Genomic DNA, 21969 nt, shown 5'->3' with positions numbered 1-21969 from the left:
TTTGGTCGACTTCCTGTATCCGCGTCACCAAAATCACTACTCCAATTTGACTTAACAAATCATGAAAATGTGTAAACAGATCTTTTAAAAAAAGACAGCGCCCCAATAAAATTCAAACTCTTTGATTTGTAACAAACCACGATGTCTTCAATAATAGCCGCTATCGCTTCGCGGCTATTAAACAATCATCAAGCAAAAGAGTTTAGAAAATATTGCAATTACGGCGCGTTGCCAATAAACAACTAAAATAGCTATGCTGAGTTTAGGTGTAAAAAAGATACTGACAATTATGGACAAAAATTATAAGGATAAATAAAAACAACAAGTCAAGTATTAGCTGCCGCTTTCCTAATGCATCAATGTAAAATAACCCTGGGTCTAATAATGCCACAATTTCATGCGCAGCAATTCATCCAATTCATGACTTTCCAACTTTTTGGACAATCCAAAGTCACTTGAAAGAGAGAAACAAATTGACTATACTCCTTAATTGTACTCAGATAAAACGTCGAACTTAAAGCATGTCTGCTAAAAACTATTTTCCAGTTTAATTATTAAAAATTCTTTGATTAAAAATCTGTCACGTCTACTCTCAGCCAAAATCAACCCTATATATATATGACAAAGAAAATAAAGCCGTCACACATCGGCATTAAATACTCAAGCGTGAGAAAATTCAGTCAAATAACTGAAACTTTAATAAAAAATTATAAGCAAAAAACAGGAATAAAATCATAGCTGACAGATTGCCAAAACTAGCAGCAATAGCTTTAGAGGCTCTCAAAGACATTTGAAAAGAATAATATATCAAGAATTAGTTGCAGAAGTTTTTTTAAGATTATGTCACTAATTGAATTAGACTCGTCTACTGTAAAATTGCCTTCAAATATCCTTCAATTAAGGTACTTTTTTTCTTAAACCATGCTATTAAAGTAGAAAAAGAGGAAAGTCAATGTGAAAGCACGTCTGACCACCGAAAAATTAGCGCACGGTGAGTCGAGACCACCGGAACGGTGCGCAGGGATTGGGGTGGAGCTCGGGAGGGGCTGATGTTGGGGCGGGTGAGCAAACTGAGAACCGCTCTTCACATCATGAAATTATATCTCCAAAACAGTTTCGGTGAATCACATACTTAGAGTCTATTAAGCCGAAAAGCTCTAGAATAACTTCATGCCTTCCGAACGCTACCTGTTTAACCCGTTTTTAGGGACAAAAAGTCAAAAAGGTCAGACGAAAAACTTTCAAGCGAAATATCTTGCAGCCTGTTTGGAAGCCTTATCTTTGGTATCATTGATTCAATTAAATGATTTCTCCGTCTCGCTCTTCGCGTAGTACTTACAAAGGTTGTTGAACGGTCTAATTTATCGAAAGAACTTTCAACTTTTTAAACTAAGTTACTTTCGAGTTCGTTTGTATTCCATTAAATTATTTTCATAACCAACTAACGTCGGGCGAATTGCTCTCAAACGACCGGCGAGCGGTTGGCTTCGTCAGTAGCTAGTCACGGGGGGGGGGGGGTGCACCAGCGGCTGATGGGGGGGGCAACACTGGGTTGGGGGCAACAGCGCGGTTGGGGGTGGAGGCAAAATTGGGGGGGGGGGGGGGTGGTGTCTCAACCTCTAAGAGCCGCCCTTCACACCATAAGTATAAGTCTTCAAAACAGCTTGAGCTGAAACAGAGCTGAAAGGCTCTAAGAGCACTTAATGCCCGATGGGCGCTACCTGTTTATCACGTTTTTGAGTACCAAAAGTCAAAAGCGTCAGACGAAAATCGGTCAAGCGAAAAATCGCATAAAAGACCGACAGGACTAATAAAATTGCTACAAACTTCGTTTGAGAGCAATTAAACATAACTGCTTTATCTGTATATCTGGCTTTATCTGTATATCCCGTTTTTGAGGACGAAAAATTATAAGGGTCAGACAAAAAATCGGCAAGAGAAAAAATGCATAAGACCACAGGGCAAATATAATTGCATCAGACTTCGTTTGAGAGCAATTAATAACAGTTCTTGCCTCAAGACCTTGTGCTCAGTCTCAGTCTATAACGTAGCAAATACTGTTAAAAAATTCAAAAAGTTCTACAAAACCTAACTACGGAATTTATGATAACGCGGAAGAAAAATTGCTTCTGTTCCACTTTAGTCCTGTCAGCTGAACTATAATAACTTCAAAATATTTGAGAAATCAATGAAAGAATTGTAAATTGTCGTGCGAATAAGCTAACAAGACTGGCACAGAATCAATAATCAGCTCTAATTGTTGGAACAGAATCAAGAAGCACAAATAGAACAACTTGAGGTCATGCAAAAGTAGTGAACAATAATTAGCTTTTCAATCTATGATAACATTTCCTATTCAATAAAAGTATGCAGATTATTTAATTAAAATTGACTATTATATTAAAACTTCAGAATAGAAGGTGAAACTGGTCAGAGCAAGATTGGGGATATATGTTGAGGCAAGGTGCCAGGCTGCGTATTGCAATATTGTTAGCAAGCGATTATTGTCGCTTTTATGGGGCACAGTTTTCAACCAACGAATTCGATCAACAGTTAAGATTTTTCGAGATGCGCTATTTAATTGATTATCTTCATTGACAAACTGTAACATCCACCATACATAAATTGGACTGCTTCTGGTTTTGAACCCTGGGATTGTCAACTTAATGACCTCCGAACAGTTTGATGAAACAGGGGTGACAGTAGGGTTGCTGTTTGTACTCTTTGAAGGTGCCTTTGTTCAACTGTTTCATGCAGAACACGCACACAAAGTGTTCAGGGTGGAATCTTTTGCCTCCCATGGCTGTAATGCACCTGCCTGTGATTGGCTGAGAACACCTGAGACAGAGGGAACCTCTCTTCTTGTGGTAGTGCAGCTCACAGTAGGGGTCTCCTTCGAACTCAAAGAAGTTTCCACTGCTTGCAAACTCCACATTGCATTCCTGTAATTAAAACAATCTTTCTCTCACTTTTGCAATTGTGATCAGTTTTCAGGTAACAATTCTTTTAATGGAAACTTATAACCTAAACATAAATTTTTAAGTACTCGCCGTTTTTGTATCCACTTTGTTGTCTTCGGTCATCTGTAAGTTTAGACACGAAATTTTTTATAAACTGATTATGTGGCTAACTTGGATTTAAAAAAAGAGGTGTTTAGCCTTCAAAAGTACGTGCTATTTCAAGGGCGTGTATTAATTATAGATGCATATATTCAGTCCTTTTTTATAACTACTCAGATTTCATGCTTTGATATAGAACAGACTGTTTATTATGTTTGTTGTTTCTATCAGCTTTCCGCGAATAACCTTCAATTGGAGTGACACAAACTCGTATTTCCTTCAAGTAAAAAATCCCACTAGCGTCGCATTTCTCTCGAGCGATTAGTGGGAGCAAGCTCAAATCTAATACAGACTGCTTCAGTCGGGGGTAACCAAAGTCACTAAGGCGGCTTCAAATGACGTTATCAGAGGTTAATATTAATACTAGAACCACAAATAAATTTGACACAACTAGTAGTAAAAAGACACTTTTGTTTGAATTCTAGCAGTAAACTGCCGCCACTCGAATTCAACTGCTTAAAGCTATAAAACAGGGCAATTTAGATCACGCATTACGAAAAAGTCAGGTGCGCAAAAGTCACTCGAAAAGTCAAAATGATCAAGCACAAATTTTGCTACCAAAACCCACATGTTCACAATAATTACTTCAAACTTCGCTAGAGATCAATTAATAAGCAAAAGTATCGTAACCAAAAGAGAGGTAAGCCACGTGTGATCAATACCTTAATCACTCAAAAATAATCTCGAAAATGAAAACATAGCTGGCAGATTGCCAGAAAATAGCCGCAATAGATTCGTAGATCGGCAGTCTAAAAAACAGTAAAAAAGACGGACCAAAAAATTCGTCTTTTCATTGAAGGCTGATCTGTTATATTTTGATTAAAAATCTGTATAAGTTATTGCTGCCTCTATTAGCTGATCTCAAATAACCTTCATTTAGAATGACACACACCCATTTGACCTTATCTCTTTGAATTATAGTAAATAAAAGTCAATTTCAAAGTGAGGAAGTCAATTTTGAGAGTAAGGTAAGTCAAGTGAAGAAGGTAAGGTAAGCCAAGAAAACTTTAGCCAATTGGTATCTGAATATTCTTGAAGTAACAAGCTTCTATTCAAATCCCACTTAAAGCATTAAAACAAAGAAACAGGCAAAAAAATCATTAAAATTCGTCTAAAAATCAGCAAAACTGATCAAAAAGCTCCAAATTAGCGTCAAACTCAAATTAACTACTTGAAACCTTCAATTCCTATCGAAACAAGCCTAAAACCATTACAATATCAAAATCAAACCTCAAAACTATCAAAAGTTGCAAAAAACTGGCTTTTAAAAGCCAAACGTGAACAAAAAAATTTTGCTCGCTTAGAGAAAAATTTTTCACATCAATTTCTCGCTCTCTCAAAAACGAAAATGAAAACATAGCTGGCAGATTGCCAGAAAACAGCCGCAATAGATTCGTAGATCGGCAGTCTAAAAAACAGTAAAAAAAGACGGACCAAAAAAATCGTCTTTTCATTGAAGGCTGATCTGTTATATTTTGATTAAAATTCTGTATAAGTTATTGCTGCCTCTATTAGCTGATCTCAAATAACCTTCATTTAGAATGACACACACCCATTTGACCTTATCTCTTTGAATTATAGTAAATAAACGTCAATTTTAAAGTGAGGAAGCCATTTTTGAGAGTGAGGTAAGTCAAGTTTGACCAAAAATTTTATCACGCGCATGAACAAAAAAACTCCTTCCACTATGAGCGACAAATGACGTCACGCGCGCACTTAAGTTAAAATTGCATGAACGAATGAACAAAAAGCAGATTTGAAGTGGTTGTGACGGCATATGGTCGTAACAAAAATCGCGACGAAATAAAAAAAACCAAGAGAAGGCCAATAACAGCCCCAGCTATTGCTGTGCGGCTATTAACAAGACAGTAAGAATTGATTCATCAACAAGATTCGCTTATGCCTCATTAGCAACCAATAAATTCACTGAGGTGTCTTCCAATGACATCATCAGAGGTTAAAATGCAATCACGAATAAAAGCGAACTCGCTCCACTAAGAGCGAAAAATGACGTCACACATGCAATTCAGTTGGAATTGCATGAACGAATGAACAAAAAGTGGCTGTGACGTCATATGGTCGTAACAAAAATCATGACGACGAAATAAAAAAAAACCAAGAGAAGGCCAATAATAGCCCCAGCTATCGCTGTGCGGCTATTAATAAAAGACATGCAGGACATGTCCTGAATTATAAACCGAAAACAAAATTACTAATAAACAGGACATCAACAATTTTCCAGCAACATCAAACATCGACAGTCAACAAAGCACAGGATCATATGTTGATAAAACAAAAATTAGGAAGACATCAATTAATTTCAGAGACAATCTACAAAATTATTGACACTAAACGTCCTCGTGCGCAAACAGTCTTGCTGGAATCAATGACAGATAAGGTAAAACACGGGCAGCGAAGAGAAAAGGGCAAAAAATATTCTTCTTGCAAATCGGTAGAGTCAAATAAAATAAAAAACAAATGGCATATAAGTCATTAAACACAAGCTATGAAAGCTACGAAATTGACCAAAAACGCGCCTCACTTGAACTCCAATTAGAACTTTTCTTGAGGATAAGCAAAAAGACCACAAAGGCAACAAAAACGGGCAAAACTCAGAACGTTATGGTCAAGTAGAAAAACCACTGCTGCAGACTAAGGCCAATGAGAAGATTACTAACAACCGATATGACATGTCATCAATTAAACTAATTTATAAGATGACAAACATGGACAAAATGAACAATCGGACAAACTGAACAAAAAATAGGAAAACTCAAAAATTCTCCGATATTTTTTAAAAGTCAGAGCAGCAATTATGTTTGAAACAATTTATTTAGGACTCATTAGAATTTATTTATGCCTAATAAGAATTAGATATTTACTTATGCTTCATAAACCCCAGAAGTTATAAATTGATTCAGTAAAAAAATTCACAGGAGCCCCATTAGCAATTAAAAAACCTGTCTGAATGAGACTGTGATCAGACAACACAAGGAGCAACAAAATAAATCAGAACTAAAAACTTCACTAAACTTCCTTAAAGACAAATAGTCGCTAATTCAGAAAAACATAGCTGGCAGATTGCCAGAAAATAGCCACAATAGTTTCGTAGATCTGCAGAATAAAAAAAACAGTAAAAAAGACAGACAAAAAATACATCTTTACATTGAAAGATGATGTTATATTTTGATAAAAAATCTGTATTTTGCTGCCTCTATTAGCCGTTCTCTAATAACTTTCATTCAGAGTGACGCATTTGGCCTTCTCTGAATTAAAGTAAATAAAAGTCAATTTCAAAGTGAGAAAGTCATTTTTGAGAGTGAGGTAAGTCAAGTGTGACCAAATATTTAATCACGCAAATGAACAAAAAAACTCCTTCCACTATGAGCGACAAATGACGTCACGCGCGCACTTAAGTTAAAATTGCATGAACGAATGAACAAAAAGCAGATTTGAAGTGGTTGTGATGGCATATGGTCGTAACAAAAATCGCGACGAAATAAAAAACAACAAGAGACGGCCAATAATAGCCCCAGCTATTGCTGTGCGGCTATTAACAAGACAGTAAGAATTGATTCATCAACAAGATTCGCTTATGCCTCATTAGCAACCAATAAAATCACTGAGGGGTCTTCCAATTACATCATCAGAGGTTAAAATGCAATCACGAATAAAAGCAAACACGCTCCACTAAGAGCGAAAAATGACGTCACACATGCAATTCAGTTGAAATTGCATGAACGAATAAACAAAAAGTGGCTGTGACGTCATATGGTCGTAACAAAAATCATGACGACGAAATAAAAAAAAACAGGAGAAGGCCAATAATAGCCCCAGCTATCGCTGTGCGGCTATTAATAAAAGACATGCAGGACATGTCCTGAATTATAAACCGAAAACAAAATTACTAATAAACAGGACATCAACAATTTTCCAGCAACATCAAACATCGACAGTCAACAAACCAAGAGAAGGCCAATAATAGCCCCAGCTATTGCTGTGCGGCTATTAACAAGACAAAAAGAATTGATTCATCAACAAGATTCGCTTATGCCTCATTAGCAACCAATAAAATCACTGAGGGGTCTTCCAATGACGTCATCAGAGGTTAAAATGCAATCACGAATAAAAGCAAACACGAATCAGTACGACCACGAAAAAATTTGACACAACTAGCAGTAAAAAGACTTTTGTTTGACTCCTAGCAGTAATATACCGCCACTCCAATTTAACTGCTTAAAGTTATGAAAGAGAGAGAAATTTAGATCACGCCTTACAAAAAGTCCGGGGCGTCACTCGAAAACTCAAAATGCTCAAGCACAAATTTTGATATAAAAATCCACGTTTACATTTACTTCAAACTTTGTTAGAGATCAATGAATGAGCAAAAGTATCGTTGAGAGCGAGGAAAATCATTTCTGAGAGAGATAAGCCACGTGTGATCAATACCTTAATCACTCAAAATTAATCTCGACAATGAAATAGAAGACAGCAGGAACTTTCCTGAATTATAATCCAAAAATGAAATCACTAACTAACAGGACATCAAAACTTTTCCAGCAACAGCAAACATCAACAGTCAACAAAGCACAGGATCATATATGTGAATAGAACACAAAAATTAGAAAGATTGGTATCTAAGTGAGGGTATCTAAGTCATTAAACGCATGCTACGAAAATGACCAAAAATACTCACTTGAAGTCCAGTCAGAACTTGAGGATAAGCAACAAGACCACAAAAGCAACAAAACGGGGCAAAACTCAAAACGTCATGGTCAAAGTCGAAAAACCGCTGCTGACGACTCACCTAAAGAAGATTTAATTGTGCCTCGCTAACAACCGGTATGACATGTCATCAATCAAACTAATTTATAAGATGACCAACATGGACAAAATGATCAGCTGGACGAACTGAACAAAAACTAGTAAAACTCAAAAATTCTTTTATATTTTGAACAAGTCAAAGCAGCCTTTATCTTTGAACCAGCTTATTTATGACTCATAAGAATTGATTTACGGCTTGATTAGCTTGATTTATTGATTAGCTATTTATTTATGCCTCAAAAACACCAAAAGCTGTAAATTGATTCAGTAAAGATTCACTTAAGCCCCCATTAGCAATTAATAAAACCTGTCTGAATGAGACTCAGTGATAATACAACAAAGTGAGCAAGAATTAATCAAAAGTCATAACTTCACTAAATTTGTTTAAAGACAATTAGTCGCTAATTCAAAAAACATGACCGTAAGAATTGATTCATCAACACGATTCACGTATGCCTCATCAGCAACCGATAAAACCTGTCTTAATTAGACTAGGTGATAAAATATCAAAATCAATAATGGCAAAAGAACTCATAAATTTGCTAACAATTTTTGAAAACAAATAGACTCAAGACTATAGAAACCACTAGCTAAGACATCAAACGAGTAACTTCATTCAATTATATCATATTAGCAATCGACAAGACCTCACATTAATGAGTCTAAGTGACAAGACGACATAAGCACAAAAATGCAGACAATAGTCAAAAATGGATTACACTTTATGAGGATGAATAGTGTCAAAGTCATGAAAAGCAGTAGCTGACCATTGAAAGATTCAGACAAACTTGCAAATATGCACGATTAGAACACATGTGTAACATTTCAAAAGTACGCAAGAGAACAAAAACTGCAAACAGAGGTCAAATTGCGGCACGTGAAAATTCCCTCAAAAAACCAAATACTTGTTCGAACACCAATTTGTCAATCCATTTTAAAGGTAATTTGAAAAAAACGCTTCAAACCTACTCACCCCCTTCACTGCCCCAGCGTGACTAAAATCCCCACTCTAATTTGACTTCTGATTGACTTCAAAAGTGTGAACAGATCTTAAAAAAAGTGAGCGCCCCAACACAACCCAAATCCTTTGGATTGTAAAAAATTGAACAAGAGATGGCCAATAATAGTTCGCGGTCGCAGCTATTAAAACGTTATCTGTCAAAACAATTATTTGTCTGAAACAGAACAAAGTAACTAACAGAACACACAAAGCATTCGGGGTGCCATTGACCCCCCAGTGCAGAGATGAACTGTTGATGGATCAATTGTCCCCCACACTTCCTTCCCCTGCACTTAGGAGCAGCACGGGTAGAGTAGCACTCACTGCAGTAGGCTTTGCCATCTGGGCCCTCGTGGTAACTGACCTCCCCCTCGCCCAGTTGAAGGTGACATTCGTTACACGCAAAGCATTCCGGGTGCCAGTTCTGATCCAGAGCAGAGACGAAGGTCTAAGAACATAAACCCGTTCATATGTACCTAGCACACGTTTTTAATTTTGGACTCTACTAAACAAAATTATTACTTTGATACAATGGTAAGGGAAAACAGCAGAATGAAACTAGATTTACTCCTTCCTCTATAGTATCCTAGCACTAAGAACACTTTTGGCCCCCTGCGGGTGTTTTGAGACTGTCTGCTTGATTTTTGACGAATTCTTTCTCATATCAATGTTTAATGGATATAAATATTTTCCCTCCAGCTAAGTAACCCTATTTCCCCTTTCCTCGTAGAACATTTTGTCATTGTTTTGTTGAGGAAAAACTGTTTAAAAATCACGGGTGTTTTGCAAACTTCAGAACATGAAGCCTTTGCATTAAAATAGAAAAACCGATTCGTCTTCATTTCAAGTGACGGTTCCGCGTTAATGTCGAGACACATTTACTGTAATTATAATTGTAACTGCGGTCAGAAAAAAATTCTCCCAGTTATATAATTGGCATCTAAGCTTGCAAATGATTCTTAGGTTTTTCTCACGAACGCCGCGAACCCTGGTTATGAGCCACATTATAAGAATGTTGATGGAAAATTCTGAAAATGCCGGATAATTCAGTTGTGTAGCTTAAGCAACAAAAAATGGATATCCGAACTTTCTTTGTGCTTGCTGAAATGCGTTATCAAGTAAAAGCATGTGAATACGTAAACTACGCCAATAATCACCTATTTCGAAACAAAAAATTGTAAGAATAGAGTACGTAAATTCTATCACTACAATCAATTTTCAACTAGCTAAACAAAACCAAATACTCTCGAAAAAACTGCGAAAGTTTTCCAAAACAATTTTAGCCTCCGCCTCATGAAAAAGATTAAATTATACAACCGATTGAACAAAGAACAAACAATAACCAAAAACGAGGTCAGCGCCCAAAAAAAACAACCGACCAACGTCAAAAACTCCTTGCGAACGACTGGTGGGGACTCACTCGATTCTATTGTATACTACTTAGTTCAATAAGGGCTTCAAATGACGTACTTAGATGTTAGCATAGAACACTGTTGAAAAATTTGTGGCTCTTTTAGTGAAAAAAAAAACGCGCTAATTTAGTTAATCTGCTAAAAATGTCAACGAGAGTGTGAAACTCAAAAAGCCGCGGAGGTAAAAGTAACTCAAAGCCAGAACGCTCAAGCAAACAATTTGTATAAAAAACAATACTACAATAACTACTTGAAACTTCTTTGAGAACAAATAAGGATAATTTCTTTCTAGTGGAGCAGGCAAAACAGTCAAGCAGAACTTTTGCATTAAACGCGAGACGCGACCATAACAATTAGGAGGACGCCGGTAGAGCCGAACGGGCGCAGAGCAGAATGCTATATGAAATTTAAAGCCGACTATTTGGTGCTCTGATTGGTTGATATTAAATTCAGCACTTTAAAAGCAGCTTTTTGTTAAATTAATGACAAAATAGAGTAACGCAGGTCTATCCGTGGTCGCAATCACCCAAAATTATCCATGAGTTGAGCTAAATAGAGCAACCCAACTATTTTTTTTTAAAAAAACAAGAATTGAACAATGAATTAATGCGAGAAAAAAATTCATCGGAGCAATTGTAAATTTTTGCCAGAAAATCTCTACAAAATTTAGCTGAATTTAAGCTTCAAAATTGATGGGATGTTTAAAAAACTTGAATATCTACGATGGCCACATAAAACACTAGAAGACCAAAATTAGCTTCAGCTGAGCTAACGTTTTCGCGAATTCAAGACAATCTGCGTCAATTATGGGACCTAATATGCTGCCACGACATCATCAACAAAGAACACTTTTTCTTGATCGATTTTGAACTCTTTGAACAGTCCAAACCCCCCAAAAAATAGCCCGAAAAATTGCCTAACGTATTTCAGTTGCCCAAGGTCTTTAATTTATAGTATGGTATAAAAACTGCTTCCTCAAAATAGTTTCGTAACTTATTTGTAAAAAAAATGTATTGTTCATCTTATATCTTAAGCCAAATCTTTTACACTCAGCTAATAAAAACAACCGACTAACCTAAGAAGAATTGCTCTCGAAGGACTATTGGGAGCTCTAACCTATTGCAGCTTGCTTCAGTACGGTGAGGGGGGGGGGGTAACCAAATTCACTATCGGGGGCTTCAAATGACATAATTAGAGGTCACGTGAAAAGTCAGATTTCCATTAGAGGTTATTATATACCACCAGTCACAAAAAAAATAAAAATTAATTAGAAAACAATTACACCAATTTTTGCGCACTTTTCAATTGAAATTTAGTAGTGAACTGCAGCCACATGAGTTCAGCTGCGTAAAATAGTGAATGAGACAGAATTAAAATCACGCAAAACTATAAAGTTAAGGGAGCAAAAGTCACTTGAAAAGACAAATTGCTCCACAAAATAAGGATTGCACGTCTTTATAATATTACGTATAAAAATTTAGGGGGTCACTTCAAGCCAATCAAAATTTCATTGCTTAAGATTTCATATCTTAACGATAAAAAATAAATTCTTGAATCTTTGAGGGAGCATAAGCTCAAGTCCACAAAAGCAGACTTCCCATGTTTTTAACGGTTAATTTAATTGCTTAATTTGTGAGACTGTTTGCCTTATTTTTGACTGGCATTTTACAATTGTTTATATAGTCGGGTAATGCAGTTTTTCAGCAAACTCTTTGGATTGTATTTCAGGACTTGTCCTGCTATGTTTTTAAATTGTTACACGTAATCGGCTATAATTTTTACAAAAAGCCTGAAAAAATTTTGCCGAGTCTCTAACTTGATCAAATGTGTCCACATATTACTGAGAGAGAGAGATGCAGACTAACTTCAATGATGGGTTGATTGCATTGGTGGCACTTGGGGGCGAAGCTCTGTTGGTAGCAACTTTCGCAGAATGCCTCCCCGTGTCTCTCGTAGAAATCCTCACCTGCAAGTTGCTTCATGCACAACACACAGCAAAAACACGATGGATGCCACAGCTTTCCAACTGCTGTCACTATCTGTTAACAAGTGAAATAGTTCCATACCCTTCAGATGAAACTTAAGGCTCGAAATACTTTAAGGGTGCAAAAATCTTTGACTCACTTAAGAGAAACCAGGGAATAGAATATCCAAATGAAACATTTTTGGGCCACATAAAACCCTGACTAAAACTTCAGGAAAAACTAAGCGAATAATAGGTGCAAATTAGTTGCAATCCTCACCGCCCAATAACAATAATTCAAACAGTGGCATAATACTGTTTCTTTACTAGAAAAGTTATTACCTGTAGTAGTCAATCAACTAACTTTCGGATCTATTCTGTTCCCCCCAGCTTTGTTAGCATAAATTTTTTATGACCCCTAGGTGCACGCGCTATTTTCTTACATAGTAAAGTGCTGCACAACAACATATAATTTGTAACTGGGGTCATAAAAAACACTGTGGGCCGAAACAGAATAGATCCTAACTTTCAAGCCATTTTTGTCGCTACAAAATCTTGTTTCGGTGGGGGGGGGGGGGGGGTAAGTGGGAGGGGGCAAAACTCAAGGAACCACCCTTAACATCACGTTTTGGTGAAACGCATACTTAAAAGACTAGTAAACTGTTAGACTCTAAGAAAAACTTAAGGTTCTCCGTGCTTTACCTGTTCATGCCGTTTTTAAGGACGAAAAGTCAAATATTCAGACAAAAACTATTATTCCAGCAAATTGGGTGTGTAGTTGTGGGGGGGGGGGGGGGGTGATAGATATCGTGGGGTACGTGGCGGGAAAGAAAGGTTTTTCGGTGGTAGGCAGGGGGTTGGGTGGTATGTTGAGATTTACACGCAGTTCCCAGTAACTATAAATCAGAAACTCAGCTGCTGTTAAGGTCCGATGTTCGAAAACAGAAGACAACATTCAAAAGCAGAATTCAAGTTTCGAAAAGAAATAGCTCAAAATTCCAGGAACGAAATTGCTTCAGCTAAAAAGCATAAAGAATTCCCGAAACCCCAAGAAGCGCCGGGTCTTCCTATCCAAAACCCTCATAGCAAACTTTTTTTGCCCACTTCAATTTCTCGCTCTGTCCAAAACGGTGATATGAACAAGAAAACCTTTTTGCTCCACTCTCAAAATTTGTTCAACAATCAAACAAAAACTGATGTCGAATGTCGGGCGGAGGGAAATTTAATTTTGTGAGTGTAGCTTGGAAATTTTTTCATGGGTGGAAAAACTCGGAACTCATAGTGGCTCGAACCCACGACTTCCAGGATAGCAGTCAGACATCTTAACCAATAAGCTTCATCGGCTTTGAGAATAAACCGCAATTATATTAGCAGCAAACTTCATTCCCGAATGAGAGCAATTGAAAGAACTCTAAACGAAGTGAAGCGTGAAAAAGTTACTGTAAAAGTCACTGTTGAAATTTTGCATAAAAAAGACCAAAATGATTACAATAATTGCTCCAACTTCGTTCGAGAGCAATTAAAAAGACACTTCTCGAATACTTCTCCTCGAGTCCTAAAAACATGTAGAAAACAATACTCCTCTTCAAGACCAGGTATATTGTTATAAACTTTGAATGCAATTCAAAAACAAACAATGTCGGATAAATTGCTCTGGAACGATAGGCGGGGGCAACTTTTTAGAAGTGTAGCCTACAACATTTTCTGGGCGCAAACACTGGGAACTGCTAGGGGTTCGCACACGTAGCCTCCAGGATAGCAGTAAGACATCTTAACCACTAAGCTACAACCGCGCTGTTACTCAACCGCTAACAATCACTTTTAAAAAAGCAACAAACTTCATTTCAGAATGAGAGCAACTGAAATCACTCAAAATGAAAAGAAGATTGAAAAAGTCACTTGCGAAATCGCAGAATGTTCTAGAACAAAAGCGCAAAAATAGTCAAGCGAAAATTTTGCATAGAAAAAAAGATCAACACGTTTACAATAATTGCCTCAAACTTCGTTCGAGAGCAATTAATTAGCTCCACCAGACCAGCCTAAGTTTTGATGGCAATAACAACACAGCCGTGTGGTAACATTTTTGATGTGCTTTGACAACATACTGTAAATATACCAGGCTTTATTCAGAAACTTGAGATTCGAAAAAAATTTAAAGATGGAACAGTAAGCAGACAACTCAGACTCCCAGAAATGAAAAACTATTTTTCCCAAAATGAAAAAGTAGCCATTAGAGCAGGCCATTACATAGTAAATTCTTATGTAAAAAAATGGTACGTGCGTTTGGGGGGGGGGGGGGAATAAAAATGCTCTCACTTAGCTGGGGGGAGGGGCATAAACGGAAAAGACTCCAACTCTGTTTCAAAACCATTTGGGCAAAATGAAGAAGTCCAATGAGGAATTCTTCATACCTATAGGAAATTTGGACTAACCTGTCCATGTATAGTCATTCCACACTTTTCACAAACTCCCTTGCTGGGAGCGTGAATTCCCATAGAGGCCATTTTATGGGTCACTGCGTCAAAACACTCCTGCAAGTCACCGCTGGAGGGAAAGTCGTTAGACAGGCCACCGTTCAGTTTCTCATGCGACCATTTTAATTCTGTTTGTTCGCGTAATGCGTTGTTGGCCACGTTCATACGGTCAAAATGATTGTTTGTTTGGTCCGAGTAAACAAAACCACCGTCAGAATTGTGTGAAGTTCTGCTAGCAGAATTGGTCACGTTTCTGTCAACATCTGAGGTGTGTTTCTGAGGAGAATAGGCGTCAAAACCATTATCATATATTGCATTGTCATAAATATCTTCAGGATGGGTCGTCGATTCACCTGTTTGTTTGCCTTTAGAGTTAGACACTGTCGCAACATCGTATATTTCACTTTCATCACCAGCACCAACGGGTGCAGAGATACGGGCCTGAAAAAATTCCTCTAGCTTAAAATCTGAAAGCTTTCATCGAAGTCTCATTTGCATAGGTGAACAACTGCATACTAAAAAATGCAGAAGATGGATGAAACCTGTTTAAACAACGATAATCAAGCCAAATACGGCGTTTTAAACCTTTCGGTGATAATCATGTAAACTAATGCCTTATTGTACAGCGTATAAACCATAACAAAAAATTCCTCACAAGACAAATATCAGTAATCAAACAACCACGTTTCAATGAAACCCAAAGTCTCATGAGAATCTCCATTCTCCGCCATTTTGTATGATCCTGTCATTTCGTTAACCTTAACTGCTTATGAGTTCAGTATACACCTTAAACTGCCCTCCAAACCATGAATTTATATCTCCTAAACAGATTAGGTGAATCGCATACTTAGAGATTAGTAAACCTAGAGACTCTAAGAGAAACTCCGGGCTTTACCTGTTTATCCCGTTTTCAGGACAAAAAGCTAAATAGTCAGACAAAACGATGAAACGAAAAGCTTGTAGTACAAAAACAGCATAAAAACAATAGCAGAGCTAATATAATAGCTACAAATTCGTTTAAGGGCAATTTAAAGTAATCGACTACTGTCTAAATTTCTCTCAAACGACCGTGGAGATATTAGTTTTGTTGTGCCTGGCTTTGAATCACTTGCTCAAAAACTTGGGTGAACCGTACACTTAGAGCTTAATACGGCTCTAAAAGAAAGCTGCATATTGACCTAAAGCCCTCGCGCTTTAACTTTTCATCCCGTTTCCATTGACGAAAAGTCATATGGCTCAAACGAGTGAAAGAATATTCTAGAACAATGTTCAGTCAAACAGTTTGCATGAAAAAAAAACATGAAAATAATTGCTTATATATCGCTTAATTGGAAATATTCTAACGAGAATAATTCAATCAATTAGAAAATATAACCAACTAACGTCGAAAATATTCTCGAACAACTAGTAGGAGCACTAATGGATTGCAGCCTACTTCAGTCAGGAGGGGGGCTGTGGGAGGTAGCTTGAATGGGACCAAAATTCAGTAAGGGGCTTCAAATAACGTCATTAGAGGTGATTATATACCACTTTAAGAAATGAAGTGAAAAAATAACACCAACTTCGGCGCACGTATCATTTGACTTTATGTAGTGAGCTGTCGCCACTTGAGTTCACCTGCGCACACTTGTGAATGAATTTTGAATCACACAAAACAAAAAGTCCTTGAGAAAACTGCCCCTAGTAATTTTTTAGTCCCTTTCAAGCTGCCTCCCAACTAGCTGGTTCTCCGGACGTTAGCTTGCTATCTTTTCTAATTGATTTTTGATATTCTCGTTAAAATATCTCCAATGAAGTGAAATATAAAGCAATTATTGTCGTGTAATTTTCATGCAAACTGTTTGACTTAACATTCTTAGCTCGATATCTAGCTTTCTTATAGAGCCGTAGTAAGCTCTTACTGTACGGTTTACCCAAAACTATCTTTGGTGAAAGAATTAAGCCAATATAAGCACTTATTTCCAAAAATGAGCATTAATTTTTTCTGAGCAATGTGCACCACAATTTCCAGGTTACTATGACAAACACAAAACCAAAAATTGATTTAAAATTTGAATTTACGGTTGTGTTTCATAGCAACGACTTGCTGAAAATTCAATACACTATCAGCCTTTGACGTTTTTTCGTTTGTCTCTACTTTACCGATAAGTAACCCAATTTTGTTTTTCGAAAAAGTCTTCGATTACCTTAACAGAACACCAAAAAAATTGGTCCCCGACAGGTGGGCTTTGAGATAATTGAAGAAAATCGACCGGTAGCTGATTTGACATCAAACTCCAATAGTACATACTAAAAATTAGTAGCGGGCATTCTACAACAGCCATTTTGTTTCTCGGCTTGTTTTTTATACAAAAAAACTAGATTATTTTCAACGGCCGAAACCATAACACCGACCTCTAAATGAGAAAAAGGTAAATTGTAGTAATCCGTATACAAAAATTTGATCAAACAGAACTGCTGAAAACAGTACATAAACAGAACGCATCAGAGTACTTACGCTTGTATTTTTAGTCGACGTTGCAAAATGTGGTTATTGAAAAAAGATATAACTTGGAAGGGGTTTCTTTCAAAACTCAGGCGTATGTAGGGAAATTCTTCAGAAGCTCTTGAGCCGTCCCGCGTGACATATGGCGTAGGACATTCCTTTCATGGCAGTGACCTACCTGGCCTCAGGCAGAGAAAACAAATTCGAAGGAGAGCAAAGCTTATTTTGATCCGAATTAGGCATTATTTAACATCAGCGTACGGTTCCCAGCGCTTTTAGATAAACTTTGCAGCATTTCTTTTGAGAACGTTTATTGCTACAGGCCCTGCGCTGCTGTGTTAATGGTCTCCTGTGTTAAGTGCTGTGCTCTACCTCTATAACGCGTTGTTTGTATTTCACATTTTTGATTGATTCGTGATACTTAAATGCATCCGGCAATATCTTCGGACAGGATTTCCCGAGTGGGTTGAAGATCTTGACTAAAGTGTTGTTGTTGTAGCTATCACAGAGAACTGCCGCGGATAATTTTGGCGGTATATTGTTCTTTTTTAACTGGTTCCTTAATTACATTTGTATAATAATATATATATATATATATATATATATATATATATGTATATATATGTATATATATATATATATATATATATATATATATATATATATGAATATATATATGTATATGTGCGTGTGTGTGACGGCCCATCTACAATTTGCTTGTTGTGCAGCATCCCTTTTGCATCTACGCGATGGTGAGTGACATGGGGTCCCCGAGTTAGAGGGCCAGGAAGGTGCATCGTCAACATCCGGGAAGGCAAGGAAGGCGGATATTTCTGTGCATTGTGGTCGAGTTGGACAGGGGGGATAAAAACCAGCTAGTTAGCTAGCTCTAATAGTCATCCCCATAAGTAAATAACTTTTAGACCTCTGGCTCTTGCTGCAGTTGAAATTGTGATTTACATCATGCTGTGCTACAACATCTTGCTTCAAATCCTACTCAAGTAAGAGTTCAACAGGGCGTAGTATCTAGTTCTCAGTTGTGTCAACCGGAAAAGTGCAATTCGTGTCAGCATTTGTTCCTCTGCATAGTTGCTTGCTGTCTTTTTACAGCTGAGTATGAACCGCTTCTGAACGCATTTGAGTGTCTTTGAACGCTTTTGAGAGCATTTCTGCATTCTTTCCAATTTATATCCCCTTTATTGATGTATTCTTTCAAGCAGTCCCTATAAGTATCATTTAGTGATTTAGTGTCGGTCTCAAGGGAAGAGAATGGATTGTAGAGGTTCTTTTGATCGGCACGGTAGCTATGATAACTCCCGGCCAGAAACTGCTCAGCTAGCATTTGTGTGAGCCTTAACAGCCAGCATTTCACCCTCATAGGGTAAGTCATTGATGTCAGACATTTTTACACCTCAAGTAATTGTGCGAAGAGCAATATTTCGTTATGTTTGCAGGTGGTTCCAGTTTGTATAGCTGATTGTGAAGACCAAATGGGAGCATCGTAGGTCAGGACGCTCCCACAGATAGTTTTTTAAGTTACATTTGTGCAGCCACAATCGCTACCGGCAATCTTCAGTATAATATTCCGCTTTGCCGTTTCTCTTTGGTGCTCCTTACATGTTCTCCAAAAATGAGCATACTATCCCAGTTGAAACCAATTACTTTGACTTCGTATCTTACTGGTATTGCTGAATTTTTGACAGTGAGGGTGTCAACAGGGTATTAAATGTCATCGTGGCACATATGAGTATACCCATCTTTTGCACATCAATTGTGACTGAGAAACCATTCCCAAAGGCGCAATTAATTTGCAATGAGCAACTAAAAATTGTTCAGAAAGCGTTCTTGCATTGCTTCGAAAAAATTGCCATTTTTTGTTTCATCTACTGTGGCACGCTTCATCCTCAGTGCTTCTTCAAATTTGTTCCGCTAGCCCGGTCAATCACCATATCGTTTTTCCCTCCTACACAATTTTTCTACCAAAGCAACTGTTTTATTCCTCACGCACATTGCTAAAAACTGGTCAACTGCAAACGTTAACTGCTGTTTAGACATGTCAACGTCGATAATTGTCATTTTCATCAGATGCTGCGCTGCTCATTGAGAATGATTCAAAAAGAGTTCGTCTGTCTAAATTTACTGGGTTTTTTGCAATTTCAAATATTCCAAGCTGATGAGTTCGTGATACCGAGCAAATTAAAATTGCATTGCGATAGGAGTTAAAAAACCATTTTCTGATTTAAATAGGAGGAGCAGGTCTGTTCGTATTAGCTGATAAGAAACCGGCAACATGTCAAAGAATTTCAAACAGTCAAAGAAAGACTTTTGTTCACATGTCAAAGCCCATTCGAGGCATAATTGTTAAAAACGTTTCAATTCTTCTCAAAGCCAAAGCTGAAGGATACCACTCTGGCGAGCCGTACTCAAAAATAGATGACACGGATTTATATAAAGATTTTCCACCAGAAACAAAAACTCCGATTAGAACACTACGATTCAAAAAATTTAAAACTTTTGCAGCCTTTGCGATGTTTAGGTCAACATGTTTGTCCCAACACAAGGAATTTCTGGCAGTGATGCCCAAATCTACAATTGAACCCACGTATTTCAAGCGCGATCCATTCAAAAAGGTCAGCATTCTTGTAGCGCGGATTAAAAGAAAACTTTGCACCTGTCCGGATGAAAGTCTAGCTCGTTTAATATTGACCAGGAGGATAAGCTGTCCATACCATTTGGATTTTGTCGATTGAGGAAACAAAAAACAATTTATGCCATCGCAATAAAGAAAACAGTCAGAATGCTGTACTGAGTCTGACATCTTTAATAAAAATGATAGAAACGTGGACCCAGCGCGCAACTTTGAACTCCTGATGTCATTGCTACTTCACTTGAAAAACGTCCGTCAACTGTAACAACATGCTTTCGATCGATAAGATTTGATTTAAAGAGCATTAAGAGATTGTAATCAAAACAAAAAGAGGATAATTTATGTAATAGTAACCCATGCGAAACAGACAGTTAAAAGCCTTTTTCACATCAAAATAAACAATCAAGCATTCCTCAAATGTATCTTATACTGCACAAACTTTGTTCAAGTACGAACGGAGTTGAGTGACTGTGCTACGGTGAATCCGTGCTGTTTACGTTTAATTTTAGAACAGACTCGAGAGAAGATGAAGTTGAATATATAGCTCAACAATAATTGACAATTTTGGCAGTATGCTGATAGGTCTGTAGTTTGTCACATCGGGAGTTGGGCCAGTTTTGTGAAGCGGAGTAACAATTGATGTTTTCCATTGGGACGGCCACTGCTGAGTTCTCTTAACTCGCACGAAAAACTCGATAATCAATGGTGACAATTGTTGAGCACACTTGTTGAGTACAAAAGACGGAATTGAGTGCATGCCCAATGATGAATCGTCGGTAATTCCCGTGGCAACTGTTTACGGTAATCCCATGGGTTTTGCTATCCATATTGCAAGACCACACTTAACTATTGTTAGGTCTTTGCCAGTTATCGCAGTGTCCGCAATACAACGGCACATGCTCTGTAGCTGCAGAAGTTAATTGTGTGTACCCTTAATGCGACGTCTCGACCTGCTTACTTCATATTAAAAACTAAGGGTCTTTCCCTTTATAGCCCCCCCCCCCCCCCCAGCTTAGCGATCAGATTACCTATAGCCCTCCCAATCATGGTAAATATACCATAATGGGGCTATAATTTAATGGGGGAGGGGCTATAATGGGAAAGACCCAAAACTAATAAGTCGATAGAACAGATACAAACTGAGAGTCAACTAATAATTATCAGTCTTATCAGTCAACTTCTAATCAGCCAACACCATTTTTTTCTGTAGACAGTAAAAATTGTAGCCATTCAATTTTTTTTAAAAAAAGAGGTCAATTAAGAGAAATTCCCTCCCCTAAATTCCGAAAGCCCCTCCCCCATTCAATTCACAACCAACGAGCGTTATTTCTTACCTGAGAAATTACATTGTCAAGATCAGTTTCTTGAACTTGTGTTCTGCTATCGGGATACTGATAAAAGTGAGATTTATTCTGTGGCTTTTCTTCTCCATATGACACAGAGGGACGCACTGCTCGGTTTTCATTTCTAAACAACTAATCGGGTACTTCGACGCGAGTACATTGATTAAGACATAAGAGGAGACAACTTACAATTTTATGGAGGATTCTAGATCACTGATCAAACTCTCAAGAGGTGGCTTAGTTGCAGCTAGTTTACTCTGAAAGTTATCCGCAAAGAGGTGGTCGTTTCTAATAATTTTGGCTAAAATACATAAGAAAAGTTACAATTTATCCCAAATTGGGCATCAAAAATTATCTGTAAGTAATTCTGACCATTGTTTGCTGTAGCACTCTGTAGTTCACATAGAAGAGAATCCAATTCCGAGAGATGATTTGTTGACGGCTCCGCCATTGCACCTAGAAAAACCAGATTTTCAGTAAAACGAACGATTTTTGGGACTTTATCCTTGCAGCCCCCATCATACCGCTCAGTGATCATATAATGCAAAACCAGCCCCTCCATCATGGTACACATACCATAATGGGGTGGGGATATACTTTCGTACCAGACCGTAATTTCTTTTCAAAAAGATAAGAGCCACTTTTGGCGCCACTTCAAACCAGCTACAAAAGCCATCAGACAGCAAGAAATAACTTTTGAAA

At 37.6% G+C, this 21969-nt stretch overlaps 1 protein-coding gene across 2 annotated transcripts in view; it reads right to left on the bottom strand.

Moving 5' to 3' along the window:
• LOC142344041 (leupaxin-like) overlaps positions 1-21744 on the bottom strand; it is a 142550-nt gene extending 120806 nt beyond the window's left edge. Inside the window, exons 1-7 of one of the 2 annotated variants that reach the window (XM_075395513.1) lie at positions 21640-21744; positions 21457-21568; positions 21259-21391; positions 14751-15233; positions 12221-12394; positions 9143-9391; positions 2186-2942 (exon numbers count right to left, since the gene is read on the bottom strand). In XM_075395513.1, coding sequence (XP_075251628.1) covers positions 2664-2942; positions 9143-9391; positions 12221-12394; positions 14751-15233; positions 21259-21391; positions 21457-21568; positions 21640-21718 — 1509 coding nt within the window. In that variant the 5' untranslated portion in view covers positions 21719-21744 and the 3' untranslated portion in view covers positions 2186-2663. Of the gene's footprint in view, positions 1-2185; positions 2943-9142; positions 9392-12220; positions 12395-14750; positions 15234-21258; positions 21392-21456; positions 21569-21639 lie in introns of those variants that run through there. The other variant, XM_075395520.1, reaches the window with a different exon arrangement.
• Positions 21745-21969: the final 225 nt, after the last annotated feature.

The sequence above is a fragment of the Convolutriloba macropyga genome, chromosome 1 (assembly GCF_964194025.1).
Source record: "Convolutriloba macropyga chromosome 1, txConMacr16.3, whole genome shotgun sequence".
NCBI classification, from domain to species: domain Eukaryota; kingdom Metazoa; phylum Xenacoelomorpha; order Acoela; family Convolutidae; genus Convolutriloba; species Convolutriloba macropyga.
The sequence above is the reverse complement of the archived record's forward strand: the minus strand, read 5'-3'. Positions and strand labels throughout refer to the sequence as shown.